The 18811-nt window shown below is 35.4% G+C and overlaps 1 protein-coding gene across 3 annotated transcripts in view; it reads right to left on the bottom strand.

The window, feature by feature from the left end:
- The window catches only part of MDN1 (midasin AAA ATPase 1), a 142597-nt gene that overhangs the window by 120169 nt on the left and 3617 nt on the right, over window positions 1-18811 (bottom strand). For all 3 annotated transcript variants that reach the window (XM_015600356.2, XM_006926304.3, XM_025042707.1), the window contains exons 2-5: window positions 13317-13543; window positions 1706-1930; window positions 1237-1344; window positions 964-1156 (exon numbers count right to left, since the gene is read on the bottom strand). In XM_015600356.2, the coding sequence (XP_015455842.1) occupies window positions 964-1156; window positions 1237-1344; window positions 1706-1930; window positions 13317-13543 (753 nt within the window). The remainder of the gene's footprint in view (window positions 1-963; window positions 1157-1236; window positions 1345-1705; window positions 1931-13316; window positions 13544-18811) is intronic.

Raw genomic sequence — 18811 nt, 5'->3', positions numbered from 1 at the left:
TCCCTATGTTAAAATTCTAATGCTCCAAACATAACCTGTCAGGAGAGTGGTTAAAGAGGGGTGGGCAGGGGCATCTTCGTGACTAAAGGGAAACATAGGGGCTTTAGAAGTGCTGGTGCTTTAGTGCAGTTTACACAGATATTTGGTTTATGAATAATCACTGAGCTGTACATTTAATATATGTGAGCTTTTTTATATGTATACTGCACTTTTACGTTTTTTTAAAAAATTGTACTGCCCAGTGACAGACTGATCATTTAAGGACTGACCCAGGACTTGTTCCAAGAAGAAAACTGCGTGGATCTGACTAGACAAAGTAACAACTAAGATTGCTGGAGGTAAATAGATGAGCTCCCAATGGTTCTAGATTATGAAACCAAATTATAATCTAAAAGCCTTTCCAAAGTGTGGTCTGAAGCCACATTCTTGGAAAGAAGCTCATTTCATATGGCAAGGGGAAGCTCACTACAGATACCAGCCTCCCACGCAATAGGCAAAAAGAATATTCTGATAGAAGTAGGCTGATGAGACTTTAACCTGGGCACAGCCTTATCTCTGCCAAAGCGCAGCCCAAGGGTCTCCATGCAAGTCATTCTGCCTTCTTCGTTTTACATAAACATGGCATACAACATGCGCCACTGAACTTCACGCAGTTGTCATAGCAAGTGTATCAGAGGATATATGAAAGAACTTCGCTAAAGTTAAGAGAATCACAAAGGCACTGTTACAGTACCTAATTAAACATTAGATTAGGGACAAAAAGAAAATAAGAGAGGAAGGCCCTGGGTAAATTTCTCTTAATCTCTCCCTGAATACTTCTGTAAATGGAACAGCAATTTGGCAAACTCGATTTGGCTCACATATATAATGCAGAGCCCACCCAAGGGAAAAAGTGTGCTAGGCTCTGTGTTATAGGTGTTTAGGAGGGGGAAGGGAGCACACATCCTACTGATGCCAACATACCTGCTCTCCAGGGGCTGGTGGCTGCCCAGGTAGCACCACACCACACACAGCTGTCACCCTGGAAGACAGGTCAGCAGAAACAATGTGTCCCTGTAAGTAATGTAGCTCCTTCTCCTTATGCCAAAGGGAAGCTTTTGGATTGGCCAAAACCAAGGCTTTCTCCAAGTCCTGTAGCTGGGCCTCTTCTAGTAACCTGAGTGAAACAAGGATCTCATCAATGACTTTAATGCACAGAAAAGCCACATCGAGATTTCTAGGAATGTTCCTGCTTACCTCAACCTAAAATGGATCAGTTCCTCATTATTAAAAATCTTCTTAAGGAATGTTATCTTGTGCTCTTCATTCATACAGGTTACTAAAGCAAGACAATTGGCTGTATACCTGGAGAAAATCAAAATATATAAATATAGGACCTGCAGATGATTCTAAAGAATAAAGAAAATTTGCTAGCTAAATGAACACTAGCAAAGGAAATCTTACAGAATTAATGTAACACATTTAAGAGTAAAAAATACAAATCATGTATAATAAATTCACTTGACAGAACATGAAAAAGATAAAACTCCGTATCATCTCACCTTCTGACATGATGCATGATTAAGGAAAGGAAATAAAAACCCAAAGGCACCAGCACAAAGATAATAAATTTTAAACGGTTTCCTTTCCCTCCTCATGCACACAACTCTACACACCCTCTACCATCTTCACATTAGAAGCACAGGAAGGTCCAAGAGCTACACACCAGCGAACTAAGGTATCGTGGCTTCTGAGGAGAGGAACACACACACTCCAGTCCCAGAGCTCCCGGAACACAGACTGCTCTTGCTGCAAAAATTTGTAGGCCGCTTCCATTAGGTCCCGGAGCTTCATCCGCCTGCGCCCATAGCGGACTGGATTAGCATCTGAACTCTCTAGGAAGAGTCTTTGAAAGACTGGAGAAGTGTCCTTGAAATACCTCAGGGCAAACCTTCAGAAAGAAAGAGAGTATTTTCCTTTGTTAGTGAAGATATCAATGTATGCATCTCCACTTTGAGACAGGACAGCATAACATAACAGGAACTTCCAAGGGTCTGAGAACAAAGAGAATCAAATGCTAAAGCTACCTACCTAGTCCTAAGATTGTACCTGTTCAAGTTCAGAAACCAAGATCATGGCATGAGATATCTGACTAAGAGAAAACAAAAACCACAAGTACATACCACAAGTGTTTACTACTGAAAATGCACTCATTTTCAACAAACATTGTTTAAATTAAATTTATTCAGCTGACATTGGTTAATAAAATTATATTGGTTAATAAAATTATATTTGACCCCCACTTTACCCTTTTCTATCTCCCTCCTCCCCACTTTCCCTCTGGTAACCACTAAACTATTGTCTATATCTATGAGTTTTTGTCTTGTTCATTAGTTGCTTTCAGTTTCATATTCCACATATGCGTGAAAGCATACAGTTCTCAACTTTTTCTGACTTATTTCACTTAGCATGATAATCTCAAGATCCATCCACGTTGTCTCGAATATCAGTATTTCATCTTTTCTTATGGCTGAGTAATATTCCATTGAATATATGTACCACATCTTCTTTATCCAATCAGATAACGAAGGATACCTCAGTTGTTTCCATGTCTTAGCCACCATGAGTAATGTTGTAGTGAAAATAGGGGTGCATATAACTTTACGGATAAATGATTTCAAATTTTGCGGGGTAGATCCGAAAGAGGAATTGCTGGGTCATATGATAATTCTATTCTTAATTTTTTGAGAAATCTCTATACTGTTTCCATAGTGGCTGTGCCAATTTACATTACCATCAGCAGTGTATGGGGGTTTCTTTTTCTCCACAACCTCTCCAACGCTTGTTATTACTTGTCTTGTTGATGACAGCCATTCTAACAGGTGTGAGGTGGTATCTCATTGTGTTGATTTGCATTTTCTTAATAGCTAGTGAAGTTGAGCATCTTTTCCTATGTCTGTTGGCCAGTTGGATATCTTCTTGGGAGAATTATCTACTTGGATTCTCTGCCCATTTTTTAATCAGATTGTTTGCTTTTTATGAATAAACATTTTTGACTTCTAGTTATGAGTCAGACATTGCGTTAAGGCCCCGGGGTACAAATCCAAGGAGATATTTTCCTTGAGGAACTTTTATCTGGTAAGGAAGACAGTCACAGAAACAATAAGAGGCACAAAGAAAAAGTATTCAACTGAACGTGGAGGAGTTTAGAAGACACCTTGGTTGCAGCTTAAAAGATGAACAGGGAACCCTCATGAAACAGAAAAGAAGGTAGTAAGATTTGAAAAGAGAGACAAAAAGCTACAAAACATACAGAAAACAACAAAAGGGTACTAGCAAGTCTTCCATATCAGTAATTACTTTAAATATAAATGGTTTAAACTTGCAATCAAAAGACATAGATTAGCTGAATGGATTTTAAAAACTGGCTAAAACTATATGCTACCTACAAGAAACTAGCTCTGGATCTAAGGACACACAGAGGCTGAAAGTGAAAAAATGAAAAAAAAAAAAATTCCATGCAAATGGCAACCAAAAGGGAGCAGGAGTGATCATATTATTATCAGACAAAACAGGTTTTCAATCAAAAAATATTAAAAGAGACAAATAAGGACATTATATAAGGGCAATGCATCAAAAATATATAACGATTTTAAATTATGCACCAAAAATCAGAGTTCCTAAACATATGAAGCAAACTTTGACAAGAATTGAAAAGAGAAATAAACGGCAACACAACAACAGCAGGAGATTTCAATACGTGATTTTCAGTAACGGTTAAAACAAGAAGACAAAAGATCAATAAGGAAACAAATAAGCCGAACAACACTATGGATCAACTGGACCTAACAGACATATATAGAACACTCCTCCAACAACAGTAGAATATACATTCTTCTCTCATGCACATGAAACATTCCCATGGAACATGTTAGGACACAAAACAAGTATCAACAAATTTTAAAAATATAGAAATTAGACAAAATGTCTTTTCCTATCAAAATAGAACAAAACTAGAAATCCATGGGAAAAGGAAAACTGGAAAATCCTTAAATATGTAGGAAGTAACACACTCTTAAACAACTGATAGGTTGGGTTAAAGAAGGCACAAAGAAATTAGAAAACACACTCACACAAATGAAACAAAACAGGACATACCAAAATCTATGGGATGCAGCAAAAGCAGTGCTAAGGGGGAAGTTTATAGCTAGCTATAAATATTTGTATTGAAAAAGATCTCGTTAACAATGTAACTTTACATCTCAAGGAAAGAGAAAAAGAACAAAACCCAAAGCTAACAGAAGGAAATAAAAAAGATTAGAGCAGAGATAAGAGAATAGAAAAATAGGAAAAAAGATCAAGAAAAGTGATAAACTCTGAGTTAATTAACTAAGAAAAAAAGATAGAAGACTAAAATAACTAAAATCAGAAATCAAAGAAGGGACATTACCACAGAATAAAACAGATTATAAGAGAATACGATGAACAATTATATGTTAACAAATTGGATAACTTATGAAAAACCTTCCAAAGCGGAATCATGAAGAAACAGAAAATGTGACCAGACCATTCACTAGTAAAAAGATTGAATCAATAATCATAACCTTTTCAACAACAACAACAACAACAACCACCAAGGACCAGATGGCTTCACTGGAGAATTCTACCAAACATTTAAAGAATTAACGCCAATCCTCTTCAAATGCTTCTAGAAGTTTAAGAGGAGGGAACACTTCCAAGTTCATTCTATAAAGCCAGTACTTCTGATACTAAAGCCAGATAAAGATGTCATGATAAAAGAAAACTACAGATCAATATTCCTGATGAATATTGGTGCAAAAATCTTCAACAAAATACTAGTAAACCAAAATCAACAGTATATTAAAAAGATTAAACACTATGACCAAGTAGGATTCATTCCTAGAATGCAATTATGAATCAACATAGGAACATCAATCAAAAAAACAATTCCAGTCTGTGAGTTTTTTTATTTATGGAAATGTTTTTATTGCTAGAAATGCAATAAAAAATACTAGTCTTGCAAAATAAATAATCAAGAGAGGATGAAGTTTGCTTATTTGGGAAGGGGGTAAACCAAAAAAAGTTTTTCCCGGAAATGCTCCAGATTTTTTTCTTTTAAAGGTACTTTGTTAGCTGAATCAAGCTTAAATTGTATAAAGTATCTTGGAGACATTTTGGCCAAGAGGGAATATAAGTAAGAGAAATAATCCTCACATTGTTTCAAATGGAATTTTGGGGCATGTCATTGTGAAAGTATTTCCCTAAATCTTCCTTCAGAAAAAAATAAAACAATTCCATTTACAATAGCACCAAAAAGAACAAAACACTTAGGAATAAACCTAACCAAAAAGGTTAAAGACTTGTGCATCGAAAAACTATAAAACGTCATTGAAACAAATTAAAGAAAACATAAATAAACGGAAAGATCATGTTCGTGGACTGAAAGATTTAATATTGATAAAATGTCAATGATACCAAAAGTGATCTACAGATTTAATACAATCCCTATCAAAATCCAAATGGCATTTTTTGAAGAAATAGGAAAAAAAAAATTATCCAAAAATTCACATAGAATCTTGAGGGACTCTGATCAGCCAAAACAATTTTGAAAAAGAACAAAGTTGGAGGATTCACACTTTCTAATTTCAAAACATATGACAAAACTATAGTAATCACAGTAGTATGGTACTGGCATAAATACAAATATATATATACCAATGGAATAAAACAGTCTAAAAGTAAACCCTCATTTATATTGTCAAATTATCTTCAACAAGGTGTCAAGACCACACAATGGGGAAAGGACAGTCTCTTCAACAAATGGTGCTGGGAAACCTGGGTATCCACATGAAAAGAATGAAACTGAATCTTTATCTTACACCATCTAAAGAGTTAACTCAAAACAAATTAAAGATTTAATCCTAAAACCCAAATCTATAAAACTCCTAGAAGAAACATAGGGGAAAAGCTTCATAACCCTGGATTTGGCAATGATTTCTCTGAATACAACACCAAAAGCACAAGCAAAAAAAGCAAAAATAGACAAATGGGACTATATCAAACGAAAAGGCTTCTACACAGCAAAGGACACAACAAAGTGAAAGACAATCTACAAAAGGGAGAAATACTTGCAAATCGTGTATCTGGTAAGGGATTATACAGAATATACAAAGAACTCATACAGCTCAACAACAACAAAATCAAATAACCCAATTAAAAAATGGACAAAGGACATGAATAGACATTTCTCCAAAGATATAAATAGCCAATAAGCATATGAAACATCACTGATCAGAGAAATGCATATCAAAATCACAATGAGTTATCATGTCACATCCATTATATTGGCTAATATCAAACAAACATAAAATAACAATTGTTGGTGAAGATGTAAGTTGGAACTGTTGGTGGGATTATAAAATGGTCCAACTGCTATGGAAAACATATGATGGTTTCTTAAAAAAACAAAATACAAAAAAAAACTACCATATTTCTTTTCCCCCTCCAAGCAAACATTAAATTACAGATTGAAATACAGTGTATCTCAGATAAGACACTGATCCATATGATCCAGCAATCCCACTTCTAGGCATATAACCAAAAGAAATAAAAGCAGAGTCTCAAAGACATATTTGCACGCCCATATTCATAATAGCCCTATTCACAATAGCCAAGAGGTAGAAGCAACCCAAATATCTTTTGACAGGTGAATAAGTAAGTAAACTGTGGTATATACATACCAGGGAATACTGAGCTGTCTTTAAAAGGAAGGAAATTCTGTCATATGCAACAATACAGATGAACCTTCAGGACATCGTGCTAAATGAAATAAGCCAATCATAAAAGGACAAATACTGTATGATTCTATGTATATGAGGCATCTAAAATAGTCAAATTCATAGAATCGGAAAGTAGAATGGTGGTTACCAGGGGCTAGAGAGGAGCAAAGAGTTGTTGTTTAAAAGGCTTAACTTCAGTTCTGTAAGATGAAAGCTTCTGAAGATGTTTTACAACAATGTAAATATGTTTAGTTTAACACTACCAAACTGCATACTTTAAAAGGTTATGATGGTAAATTTTATGTTTTTACCACAACAAAGTTTGTGTGCATTTTTAAAAATGTAAGCCTACTTTATGTACTGCAAACACGATGATTCTTAGTGGATTCCAGTCAAATCGGTACTGGTAGTAAATAATGTAGTAGCGCATTCTTGTTATTTCTCCTACTGTATTTCTTGGCATAAATGACTGAAAGGAAACCACAGGAGTGAGGGAAATGAATAAAATCAAACTCCTCTGTGCCTTGTATATTTTGGTTCATGCTAGAAGTTTGTTAGTTTACCTCTTTCTGCACTCTCATTATCTAGGTCAGAAGTGGGACAAACAGAAAAGCTGTCAATAGTAGGTGTTATTATCCCTGATACAAAGATAAGGAAATAAGTCTAGAGTGGTTAGGTTGTTTGCTCAAGGACACAAAGCTACTAAGTATAGAGTGTCTGTGAATCAAGGCATTTGGAGCTCCAGTGGCGCAATTGGTAAGCACGCAGTACTTATATGAATCCAGGAATTCAAATGGCAGGCTCGGATGTGTGATTCAGTTTCTCTACTGCAGACATGAAGAAGGTGGATTCATTAAGAGTTGGAATTTTCTAGGTAGGCATGAACACCGAATAGATGGACAAAGGAGTATAAATAGAAAGGCACCAACCATAATGTGGAAAACAGAATTTCACACTGTATAAGAAGGTATGTACAAGAAGGTACACATAGTAAGAAAGAATTGGCAGTTCCAATAAAGAGAGAGAACAGTGTGTCAAATGCACTTAAGTGCACTAGTGGGATAGGAGATGGTAATCTAGAAATGGGGCATTTGAATCAATAATTTCAAAGGTGATGGCGCAGAAGCAAGCTAGGCCAGGGTTGAAACCACTGCAGTGAGCAAGGTTATGTGGAATGAAAAAGAAGTTCACTGGAGATTAGCTAGTCAAAGTATAGAGGAGTCACACTGTATGGATGTTCCAAGTGTGAAGGAGGAGCTGGGGTAGAGAAGAAGATGGTGGGCCAGGTGCCAAGTTCTTGAAAGAAAAAAGGAGAACTAGGTTAGTCAGTGATCACAAAAAGCAGTAGAAATAAAGAAGATAGCAGGTGTCATAAAGATAAGGATCATAAAGAATAGGGAAACATCCAAAAAACTTCAAAGAAAAAAAGGACACTAACCAGACATATTGATCCTGAAGGATATGGAGGGTGAGATTAAAGAGCCACCACCTGAGTACCAAAAGGGATATAGTACCCTTAAGACCACCACAAATCGGTGAAGGTAAAAAGGCAAAGAGAACATTCAGAGAAGAGGCTAAGTATATAAGGGAGTGTGCAGGCTATGGAGCAGACAGAAGGCAGAGGGAAAGGGTTTGGATGAGAGAAGATGCCTGGACATCAGCTGGGTGAGAGGATACAAGGATAAGAATTCAGGAGATGGGTGAGAAGGCTTGGACTTCAACAAGCAAACTGGAATAGAGACTTGGTAAATTTAACACTCCAGATATTCTGAAGGAGATTGGACAAATGGGTCTTGCAAGATTCAGCTGTGGCTTAGAAGACAGACCTGGCAGCTGTGGTATGGGAGGCTGATATGAATTCCGCTAGCTCATGGGCAGGTGTTGGCAGCACAAGTGGAACCAGCAGGCAGTAACATACAAATATGTAGGCAGATAAGCAGTAACCAAGGGATCTTTGAAGAGGGCAGGGGAAAATGAGCAGTGTGCATTAGCAATGGTCCTAAGCCTGTGAGGCAGGTGGAGGGAGAGAACTGCAGTCCACTGTTAAGTATACAAAACAGAGACTGGTCAATATTCCCTCCCAAACTTATTTGACTATAGCATTCTTTTATCTAGAGGCCCATCATTTTCAAGGAGTGCTCTAAAATTCTGATCTAAGTAATGATGGATGGACCAATAAAGCATTTTTAGTCAAACAAAAACATTAGATTTTTCCTTAGAAAATATCCAGAGTCTGAGGGAAAGGGTCTCCTTCCTGGAGTAAGAGAAAGTTGTACAGTCTAAAATGCAACAAGGAACACAACCTAGTTAAAAATCTCGGATGAGCCACTCACTCGGGCAACTTGTCACTTCATCCAACATTTAGAAGTAAGACCTGGGGTCCAGTTCTGGCTCTGACACTGAAAATAACTTAATTAACCTTTCTAAAGATTTAAAATGGGACTAATAGTCCCTGAGTATGTCACAGCATAAAGATTAAAAGATAATGTATATCTATGTACTTAAATACTATAAAGTCCTATATAAGTATATATTATTACTAAAATACTACCATTCAGTGTAGAAATCCACATTCCTAATTCCCACTGCAAACCACAAATTTTCATGCCCAAGGATGTTCAATGTCACATTATACATCAAAAATTCAAAAACCACCTCATTGCCCAATGAAGGGATTAGAATACTATGCAATTATTAAAATTTTATTTATTGACATGTAAAGATATCCCTATGTGACTAAATTTTAAAAAATTTGCAAGTTAAAAATTTACTTTATTAGAAAATGTTCACTTTACTAGAAAACACTGCATTATACACTTATGTAGTATATGAACTATATCTCAATAAAGCTGTTTAAAAAATGTGTGAATATAAACACATTACTGTGCCACTTTAGGCTGGGTGCAAGAATGAAAAAAAGTAGAGAGACAGGAGGAAACATACCAAACTATTAACACTAGTTATCTCTAGAGAGTAGGATTTCAGGGTCAAAAAGGCCTTTTGCTTTTTACAATTATGTTACTTTTGTAATTAAAAGAAGAAAAGAGGAAGTTATTTTCCTCACAAGAATGCTGTCAGAATAAGTAAATACTTCTTGGAGGGGGAGAAAAGTCTAAAATTAAATTCAAGATATTACCTTTATAGTATTTCTGAATACAGTTTTAAGACAGGTGTATAAAAGCATAAATATTTCTTTGGTCCCTTATTCTGCTCTATGCCAGCATGATTTCAACATGATTGACTGTCCATATACATATATCACCTTACACAGGGAACATGCTCTATCATAGCATTCTATCAGCTATTGTTCACAAAAGACTGTAACTGGGTCCATCCATTACTACTCTTTCCAATCAAAGACAGATACCATAGATGTGGATCCACATGCCCAGGACAAACTGGCAGCAAATGTAAAACTGAAGCCAAGAAATTAACCCAATACAATCCAAATGAACGTAGGTAATTATTCTTTCCCTCCTGGGATTATAATCATTAGCTAAAATTCTGTAAGTCAGTTAACAAATACTTGAATGGCTCAAGAAAGGATGAGTAGGCAATACTGCAAAGTAGAAAAAGATACATGGGCTTTGGAGGCAGCCAACTTAGGACTGAATTCCAACTCCGCCACTTTCTAGCAAGGGGACCTGGGGCAAGTTATTTAACATCTCTGAACTTCAATCTCTTAATCTGTAAAATGGGAATAACACCTAATCTCTGATTGTTGGAGACAATGTCTGTAATATCCCAGAGCACTTGTTGTGGTAGTCCTCATTACTAATTAAAGGCATCTTCCACAAAATTTGCATGCCATGGTTGAGAGGAATGTATGTTAGAGGGACTTGGCAAGGACCAGGGAGAGGGGGGAACCAAGAGAGAAAGGAGAAACAAACTAAAAGAAAAAGTGAAGAACTAAAAGAAACAAAATATAAAACTAAGGTATGATCAGAATTTAAAAATAAGGTTACACTCTCGAGAGAACACTACGGAGGGAAATCACCTCATAATGCAGTATATTAACCATCTGAAACCATCTACAAAGCTACAGAGGAAAAAATTTGGGAACATAAGCTTTAGTCGAGGTTAAGAAATGGCAAGTTAGGAAAACTAGATGACTTTTTAAAAATAGAACTTTGAAACCTAATGAACTAATATATCAGAATAGAGAAAGCATCAACAGATCAGAGTGTTCTCACAGAGTCCTGACAAAGAATTTGCCAAAGGGTAAAAAATGTGTTCAAGGACTCTAGATGCAAAAAAAAGTAATGAACAAAAATAACAGCAACAAAATGATAGTTATGTGAGGTAAAGGATTTGTTAAATAACCTTATTGTGGTAAACATTTCACAATATATATCTCAATCAAATTGCCATATTGTGTACTTTAAACTTACAGTCATATGTCAATTATATCTCAACAAAGAGGGGGAGAAGGTGACAGTAATAAATAACTGGCATAAGCAAGGACAAAAAGATATGTCTTGTTAAGACTATCGTCATACCTCATAGAAACTCCATATAGGTAGGCAGCTGGGACTCAGAAAGAGGTATGAACCCAGAAATGAATGTCATAAGGACCCTAGGGAGCTTGCCTGGGTTCCTCTTCTCCAGTCTTTTTTTCTGGACTTTAATCCCCATCCCATTTCTCTTCATTCTTCCTCCACAATCTGTCATAGTACAAAAACCTAATTTCTAAGACAATAACACGCTCATTTTTCTTTAACGATTTTCCTTGATCTTCTTAAATGTTTGGCTGACATTTCTATTAACATATTGTATCCAACTGTTTCCAAGTACAAGAACCCATTATATTGACTTTCTAATCCCCATGATGTGGCCTACAGCTTAAAAGAGAGGACTTCTATATTTATCTTTTAAATGAATAACTGCAATGCTATCTAAATATATTAGGTATATTCCTAACACATTATATTTCATCTACGGAGGAAATTTAGGGCACACGCAAATTAATCAGCCACATTTATTAAAACTAAAAATCAAAATACCATTCCACATCATTATCCATACTTGATTTTACATTAGGCATTGACTCATCTATACATGGCTTTTTTTTTGTCTTGTTTTTAAGTTACTCTATCGCGGGCACCTTTGTAAGATGCATTATATCATTTTGAAATAAGGTGGAGGCATAAATAAAATGTAAAATAAAATATACTGCCTTGAAAAAATGAAAAGGAGAAAAAGGAGCATGATTCACATTCATATAACAAAATTTTATGCTGATGGGAGACCAAATGTAAATAATCCATCATTTTAATGATTCTCAAACACAATCCAGAAGCACTCTACCATAAAGGCTTAAGAGAAGTGAGGGTTCAAGTTACTCACATGTTAATCCTACAAAGTAAGTACAAGACAGTCACCAGACTTGTAAAATAGTACCACAGTCAAGTACACCTAAATGATTAAAGCACTGAGTGAGGCTACAATCTCAAACCTCAATCAACCCACATGTTCCTGATTACCACATATGATGGTGATCTTTGCTTTGTGTATCTTCTAGTTCCATTAAACTGGGCCCCTCTTTTTTCCTCCCCTTTTAGAAAAGCTCATACAAATTACGATTTTCTACCAAGCCTTCACTTCTTATTTCCTTATTTAAGGACCACATTGGCGATCATACTTCCAAGAAAGCCAAGTGTATTGACTGTGTTGATGAAGACTAGTAAGAGATGAATACAAGAGATGTTCCTATTAGTACAACGAATAACATTATTCGTGTTTAAAGTTCTTTATCTTCTCAATTAAAAAACCCCTGATACTCATTTTCCTGCCTCTTTTGGCTATTTCATACAAACCATATTTTGCTATCAATTTAAAAGAGAAAACAAGTAGAGTGGCACATGTCTGTAGCCCCAGCTAATTCAGAGCCTGAGGCAGGAGACTTGTTTGGGCCTAGGAGTTCTGGGCTGTAGTGTGTTATGCAGATCATGTATCTGCACTGAGTTCGCCATCAATATGGTGACTTCCTAGAAACGGGAATCACCAGGTTGCCTGAAGTGTAAACTGGCCCAGGCTAGAAACAGAGAGGGTCAAAACAGAAATACATTAGAATTTAGCTAACACAACTTCTTATCATACTGATTTGGACAGACTTACAGAAAGCTAAAAAGGATACTAGAGCTCTTCCAACACACTCCCTTTAGCTACTCCAGCAAGCAACAAATGTGATCCACCTGAAGTGGATGCTGTAAGAGCCTCAGCTAAAACTCATATAAATCTGCCTTATATGTATGTTTTGACAGATAACATAATCCTTGAGGACAGGGGACATATCTTGGCCATTTTTCCACACCTGTCTTAATGGCAAAACTTAAAAAACCTAGTAAATGGTCACTGAACTGAGCTAGATAAATAGATTCTGCTGTGATTATTTTTATAAAAGAGCACCACTTATCTCTTTTCTTTCTGTTATTTCCCCTCTTCCATTCTTCTCAGCTTAGACGCCTCTTTACTTCCCAGGAGAGAGCAGGTTCTATCACCACAAAGAGAAAAGTGAAGAATAAAACTGTCACTCACGGGAGGACATCAGGATGGTTACTGATGAGTCTGCTCATTGACACACACAGCCGTTCATGCAGATCGTGGTTTACTTGGCCTCCCGCTTTAATGGCTTCAGCATTCCTTTCCAGCAAATCCAACAAGATAGGACGCAGCTGGCGACTAACCAGCATAGTATAGTCCTTATCCAGAAGTAACTGTGCTAAGGTACTCAGGATACACTGGCGATCTTGAGGTGTCCACACCTGAGAGAAAGCCAAACAAAAGACCCATGTAAGTAATATTCATTTGCACTGCTGCAGAAGAGCAAAGAGCCGTCTTGGAATCAAAATATCGAATTTCCAAACTTCATAAGTGAGTTTATCTTATAAAACACAGTGTTTTATTTAAAAAAAAAAAAGTAAGGTTTTTTTTTTGCAATAGATGATTAGAGTTAACTTAATGTAAAGGCTGTTACGAATAAGTGTCAAGTCACTGGGGTTTGAGGTAAAGATTGATACCTCAATTCCATGTAAAATGCTACATAGCTTCTCTGAAAAATAATGTATGTTTTGGGGTCTCAACACTCTCCAGAGAATCCAGCATTTCCCCCAGCTCCTTTGCTCTTGAAGGAAAATATAGGAATTAAATGAAAAATAAAACAAAATAAAAAACTGCAGTAAGTATGCAAAACTGCCCACTCTCTTGAGGAAAGGAGATAAATCCATTCCTGGAAATGAGTGAGGATATCCCTATAAAGGGTTCAACCACAAATAAATAAAAGAGATGCAGAATACACAACTAAACTTTGATATGCAAGATGAAATAGATCACAAAATTCTAGTGCCTAGGCTCAGACTGTCCATTGGGCTTAGACTGTCCATAAGCATAACAGGGAAAACTGAAGTGTAAAAGGTCTCATACTGCTAGTGTTATATGTAGGTCTGTATAACCCCTGCTGCTGGACAATATGACAGCAGGTTTAAATTCCCTAAGGAGCATATCCTCTGACCCAGCATGTCCAATGCTACAAATTTAGCCTAAGGAGTTTCACATCAAATAGTTATCTATAAGAATGCAGCTTGAACATAACCTAAATACCATATGCGAAAACATTACATTTTTTCCCAAAGTAATCACTCTGAAAAGAAGAGGCCACCTTACACCAGAGCTCTTACAAAGTTTCCCAAATTACAGGGCATTCTCTCATAAAAACATCTAATTCTGAATAAAGCACTGACAGGGGAAGGATGTTATCTTGAAGCAATTTCTATCAATATTAGTTCTGCTGTTTATAGGGCACCACCCAAAGGATTTCACAAAAATGGAGGCAAGAAAATTTAACAGATTTGATCATGATACACAGGGGCATGAATTTTCAACTGCTGAATGTGTCTATCATTAAGCCCTCTAAAGGCATCTTTTTAAAATATAAAAAATAAAAGTAATTCGATAAGTGGTTACATTGTGAAGGAAAAAAAAAACACGTCATCCACAAAATAAATGTCCTAAACATGTCCTAGACATGTTATACAAATGGACACATGTAGGCTAGGGAAAAACCCCCAAAGACAACATTTTTAATGGACTTTTTCTTCAAAAGGTAATCTAGAAAACTTTTTAGAGAAAATATTTAACTTTTTAAAAGTCAACTTTATTGAGATATAACTTACATATAATGAAATACGCCCATTTATATTTGGATGAGTTTTGACATGTGTACACACCATGTAACCACTACCCACTACCCTAATTAAAGTATCAAACCCAAAGTTCCCCAATGTTCCTTTGCAATCAACCCCTCACTCTAGGCAACCAACGATTTGATTTGATAACCAGAGTAGATTTGCTTATTCTAGAACTTTATAAAATTAAATCATACAGTATGTACTCTTTTCTGTCTAGCTTCTTCTGCTCAGTACAATGCTTTTGACAATCATTCATGTAGTTATATGCTTCAGTAACTTATTCCACCTCATTACTGACTAGTTTTTCACTGAATAAATATACCAATTTGTTTATTCATTTACACAATGATGGATATTTTCACTGCTTCCAGCTATCATCTATAAACCTACTACCATGAACATTTATGTACAAGAGATTTATGAACATGTATTCATTACTCTTAATCTTCTTCATTACCTAAGTGTAAAATGCTGGGTCCTAGGGTAACTGTATGCTTCACTTGATAATAAATTTTAATTTAAACATTTTTAAAGAAATTGTTCAATGTTTAAAAAAAAAAAACTCTTTAATGCAATTCCCATCAAAATCCCATAAGCATTTTTTAAAGAACTAGAACAAATCATCAGATTTGTATGGAAGTACAAAAGACCTCAAATAGCCAAAGCAATCCTTAGGGGGGAAAAAAAAAAACAAAGCTGGAGGTATCACTCTGTTTGACTTCAAATTACACTACAAAGCAACAATAATCAAAATAGCATGGTACTGGCAGAAAACAGACACACAGACCAAAGGAACAGAACTGAGAGTCCAGAAATAAACCCCCATATACATGGGCAAATAATTTTCGACAAAGGAGCCAAAAACATACAATGGAGGAAAAAACGTCTCTTTAATAAACAGTGCTGGGAAAATTGGAAAGCCACATGCAAAAGAATAAAACTAAACTGCTATCTGTCACTATACACCAAAATTAACTCAAAATGGATTAAAGACCTGAATATAAGACCTGAAACAATAAATTGCATAGGAGAAAACATAGGTAAAAAACTCATGAACCTTGGATTTAGAGAGGAGTTCAGAATTTGACCTCAAAGCCAAGAAAAGTAAAAGCAAAAATAAATTAGTAGGACTATATCAAACTAAAAAGCTTCTGCACAACAAAAGAAACCAAGAGGAAAAGGGATAACCATCTGAATGGGAGAAGATATTTACAAACGATGCCTCCAATAAGGGCCTAATGTCCAAAACATACAAAGAACTCACACAACTCAACAATAAAAAAATAAACAATCAAATTAAAAAACGGGCAGAGGACCTAAACAGACACTTCCCCCCTAGAAGACATACAAATGGCCAACGGACATATGACAAGATGATCAATTTCACTATTAGGGAAATACAAAACAAAACTACAATGAGATCTCTCCTCATACCTGTTAGAATGGCTGTCATCAACAGGACAAGTAATAACAAGCTTTGGAGAGGTTGTGGGGAAAAAGGAACCCTCATATGCTGGTGGGAATGTAAATTGGTACATCCACTATTAAAAACAGTAGAGAGGTTCCTCGAAAAACTAAGAAGAGAATTACCATATGACACAGCAATCCCTCTTCTGGGTATTTGCCCAAAAAACTTGAAAACATTTATCTGTAAAGATATGGGTATCCCAATGTTCACAGCAGCATTATTCAAGTGACCAAGACATGGAAATAACCGAAGTGTCCTTTGATAGACAACTGGATAAAGAAGATGTGGTATATATACACAATGGAATATTACTCAGCCAAGATGAAATACTGCCATTTGAGACATGGATGGATCTTAAGATTATTATGCTAATCAAAATAAGAGAAAAAGTTGAGAACCATATGATTTCACTCACATGTGGAATATAAAACTGAAAGCAACAAAGGTGACAAAGAGAGACTCATGGACACAGACAGTGGATTAGTGGTTACCACTAAGGAAGGGGGAGGGGAGGTAGGGATTAAAAAGGGGTCAAATATATAGTGACAGAAGGAAATCTAACTTTGAGTGGTGAACACACAAATGCAATATATATATGACATATTATTGAATTGGACATTTGAAACCTAAATGATTTTATTAGTCAGTCACTCCAATAATTTTAATAAAAATAAAATAAAAACTGTTTTCTACAGTAGTTGTACCAGTTTACAGCCCACTAGCAATGTCTGAGAGCTGTAGTTGCTATATATCTTCAAAATAAATTATTGTCAGTCTTAATTTTAGCCATTCTAGTAGAGGTGAAATGGTATTTGCTTTTATTTGCATTTCTCTGAGGACCAAAGATGTCTGGAATATTTTCAAGTGTTTAATGGCCATTTATTTATCTTCTTTTGTGATGTGTTTTTTCAAGTCTTTTACACACATTTAAATTGGACTGTTCACATATTAACTATGATGCTAGCTAGGTTTTTGTAGGTGCTCTGTATCAGCCTGAGGAAGTTTTGTTCTATTTCTAGCTTGCTTTGTTCTATTTCTACCTTGTTTTTGTCTATTTCTTGAGTGGACTTTGGTATTTTGTAATCTTCAAATGTTCCTTTCTTCTAAATTGTCTAATTTAGTGGCATAAAATTGTTCATATTAGTCATTTATCTTTTAATTCTTTTTAGAATCTATAATGGTAGCCTTCTTTCATTCCTATCACTTTGAATTTTTCCCTTTTATTCTTGATCAGTCTTTTCAAAGAATCAACTTCTGGTTTCACTGGATTGCTCCATTTTCTATTTCATTAATTTGTCCATTTTCTATTTCATTAATTTCCACTCTTTATCTTCTCCCTTTGGGATTTAATTTACTCTTCTTTTTCTAATTTCTTAAACAGAAGCTTAAAAATTAGCACAATTTCCTAATATAAGAATTTAATGTTATAAATTTCCTTCTAAATGCTGTTTTAGCTGCATCTCACAAATTGCTTAAATTATCATTCAGTTCGAAATATTTTCTGATTCTCCCAGTGATTTTTTCTTTAACCATCAGTTTTTTAATTGTTATTTAATTTCTAACATTTAGGGATTGTTCCAATATGTTTTGGGCTTTTTTCTCAAAGTTAATTCCACTGGGATCATTAAATATAATTTGCATAATTTCGATTATCCTAAATTTGCTGAGACTTGTTTAACGACCCTGCATACATATGATCTACCTTGGTGAATGTTCCAGATGTTCAGAACATGTATTCTGCAGTTACTGGGCACAGTACTCCATAAATGTTAACTAGGTCAGATCTGTTGACAGTGGTGTTCAGATCCTCTATATCCTTACTGATTTTTTTATATTTGTTTTATCAATTACTGAAGACAGTGTGTTAAAGTCTCCAACTATAGGTATGAATTTGCCAATTTTTCCTTTTCTGACAATTTTTGATTCATGTATTTTGATAGTTATTAGAGTTATACACATATTTAGACTTTTCCTTAATTTTATACTACTGACATTTGTCACTGGGGCTATTCTATGTATTAAGATGTTTAGCCTCCCTTGCCTCTATGCACTAGAGAAAGTAGCACTCCCACCACCAGTTGTGACAACTAAAAATGTCTTCAAAATTGCCCCTAGTTGAGAACAACTGGGCTGGATTAAAAAAACTAAACAACAACAACACTTCAAACAAAATGGAAATAAGGTAGACGGAAAAGAAAAAAAATTAAAAACTAAAACAGCACATCATATATCATATTAGAAAGCTTGGATTTTGATTTTGATTCAGGAGACAATAGGGAACTTTAATGCAAAATGGTGAAAGATTCAGATTTATTTTATTAATGATAAATATACTAAATAACCAGAATAGGGAATCTATAAAGGAAAAAAGTAAGTTA

This window comes from Pteropus alecto, unplaced genomic scaffold (assembly GCF_000325575.1).
Source record: "Pteropus alecto unplaced genomic scaffold, ASM32557v1 scaffold7, whole genome shotgun sequence".
Lineage (NCBI taxonomy): Eukaryota > Metazoa > Chordata > Mammalia > Chiroptera > Pteropodidae > Pteropus > Pteropus alecto.
Note: the sequence above shows the minus strand (reverse complement) of the source record. Positions and strands in the feature narration are given on the sequence as shown.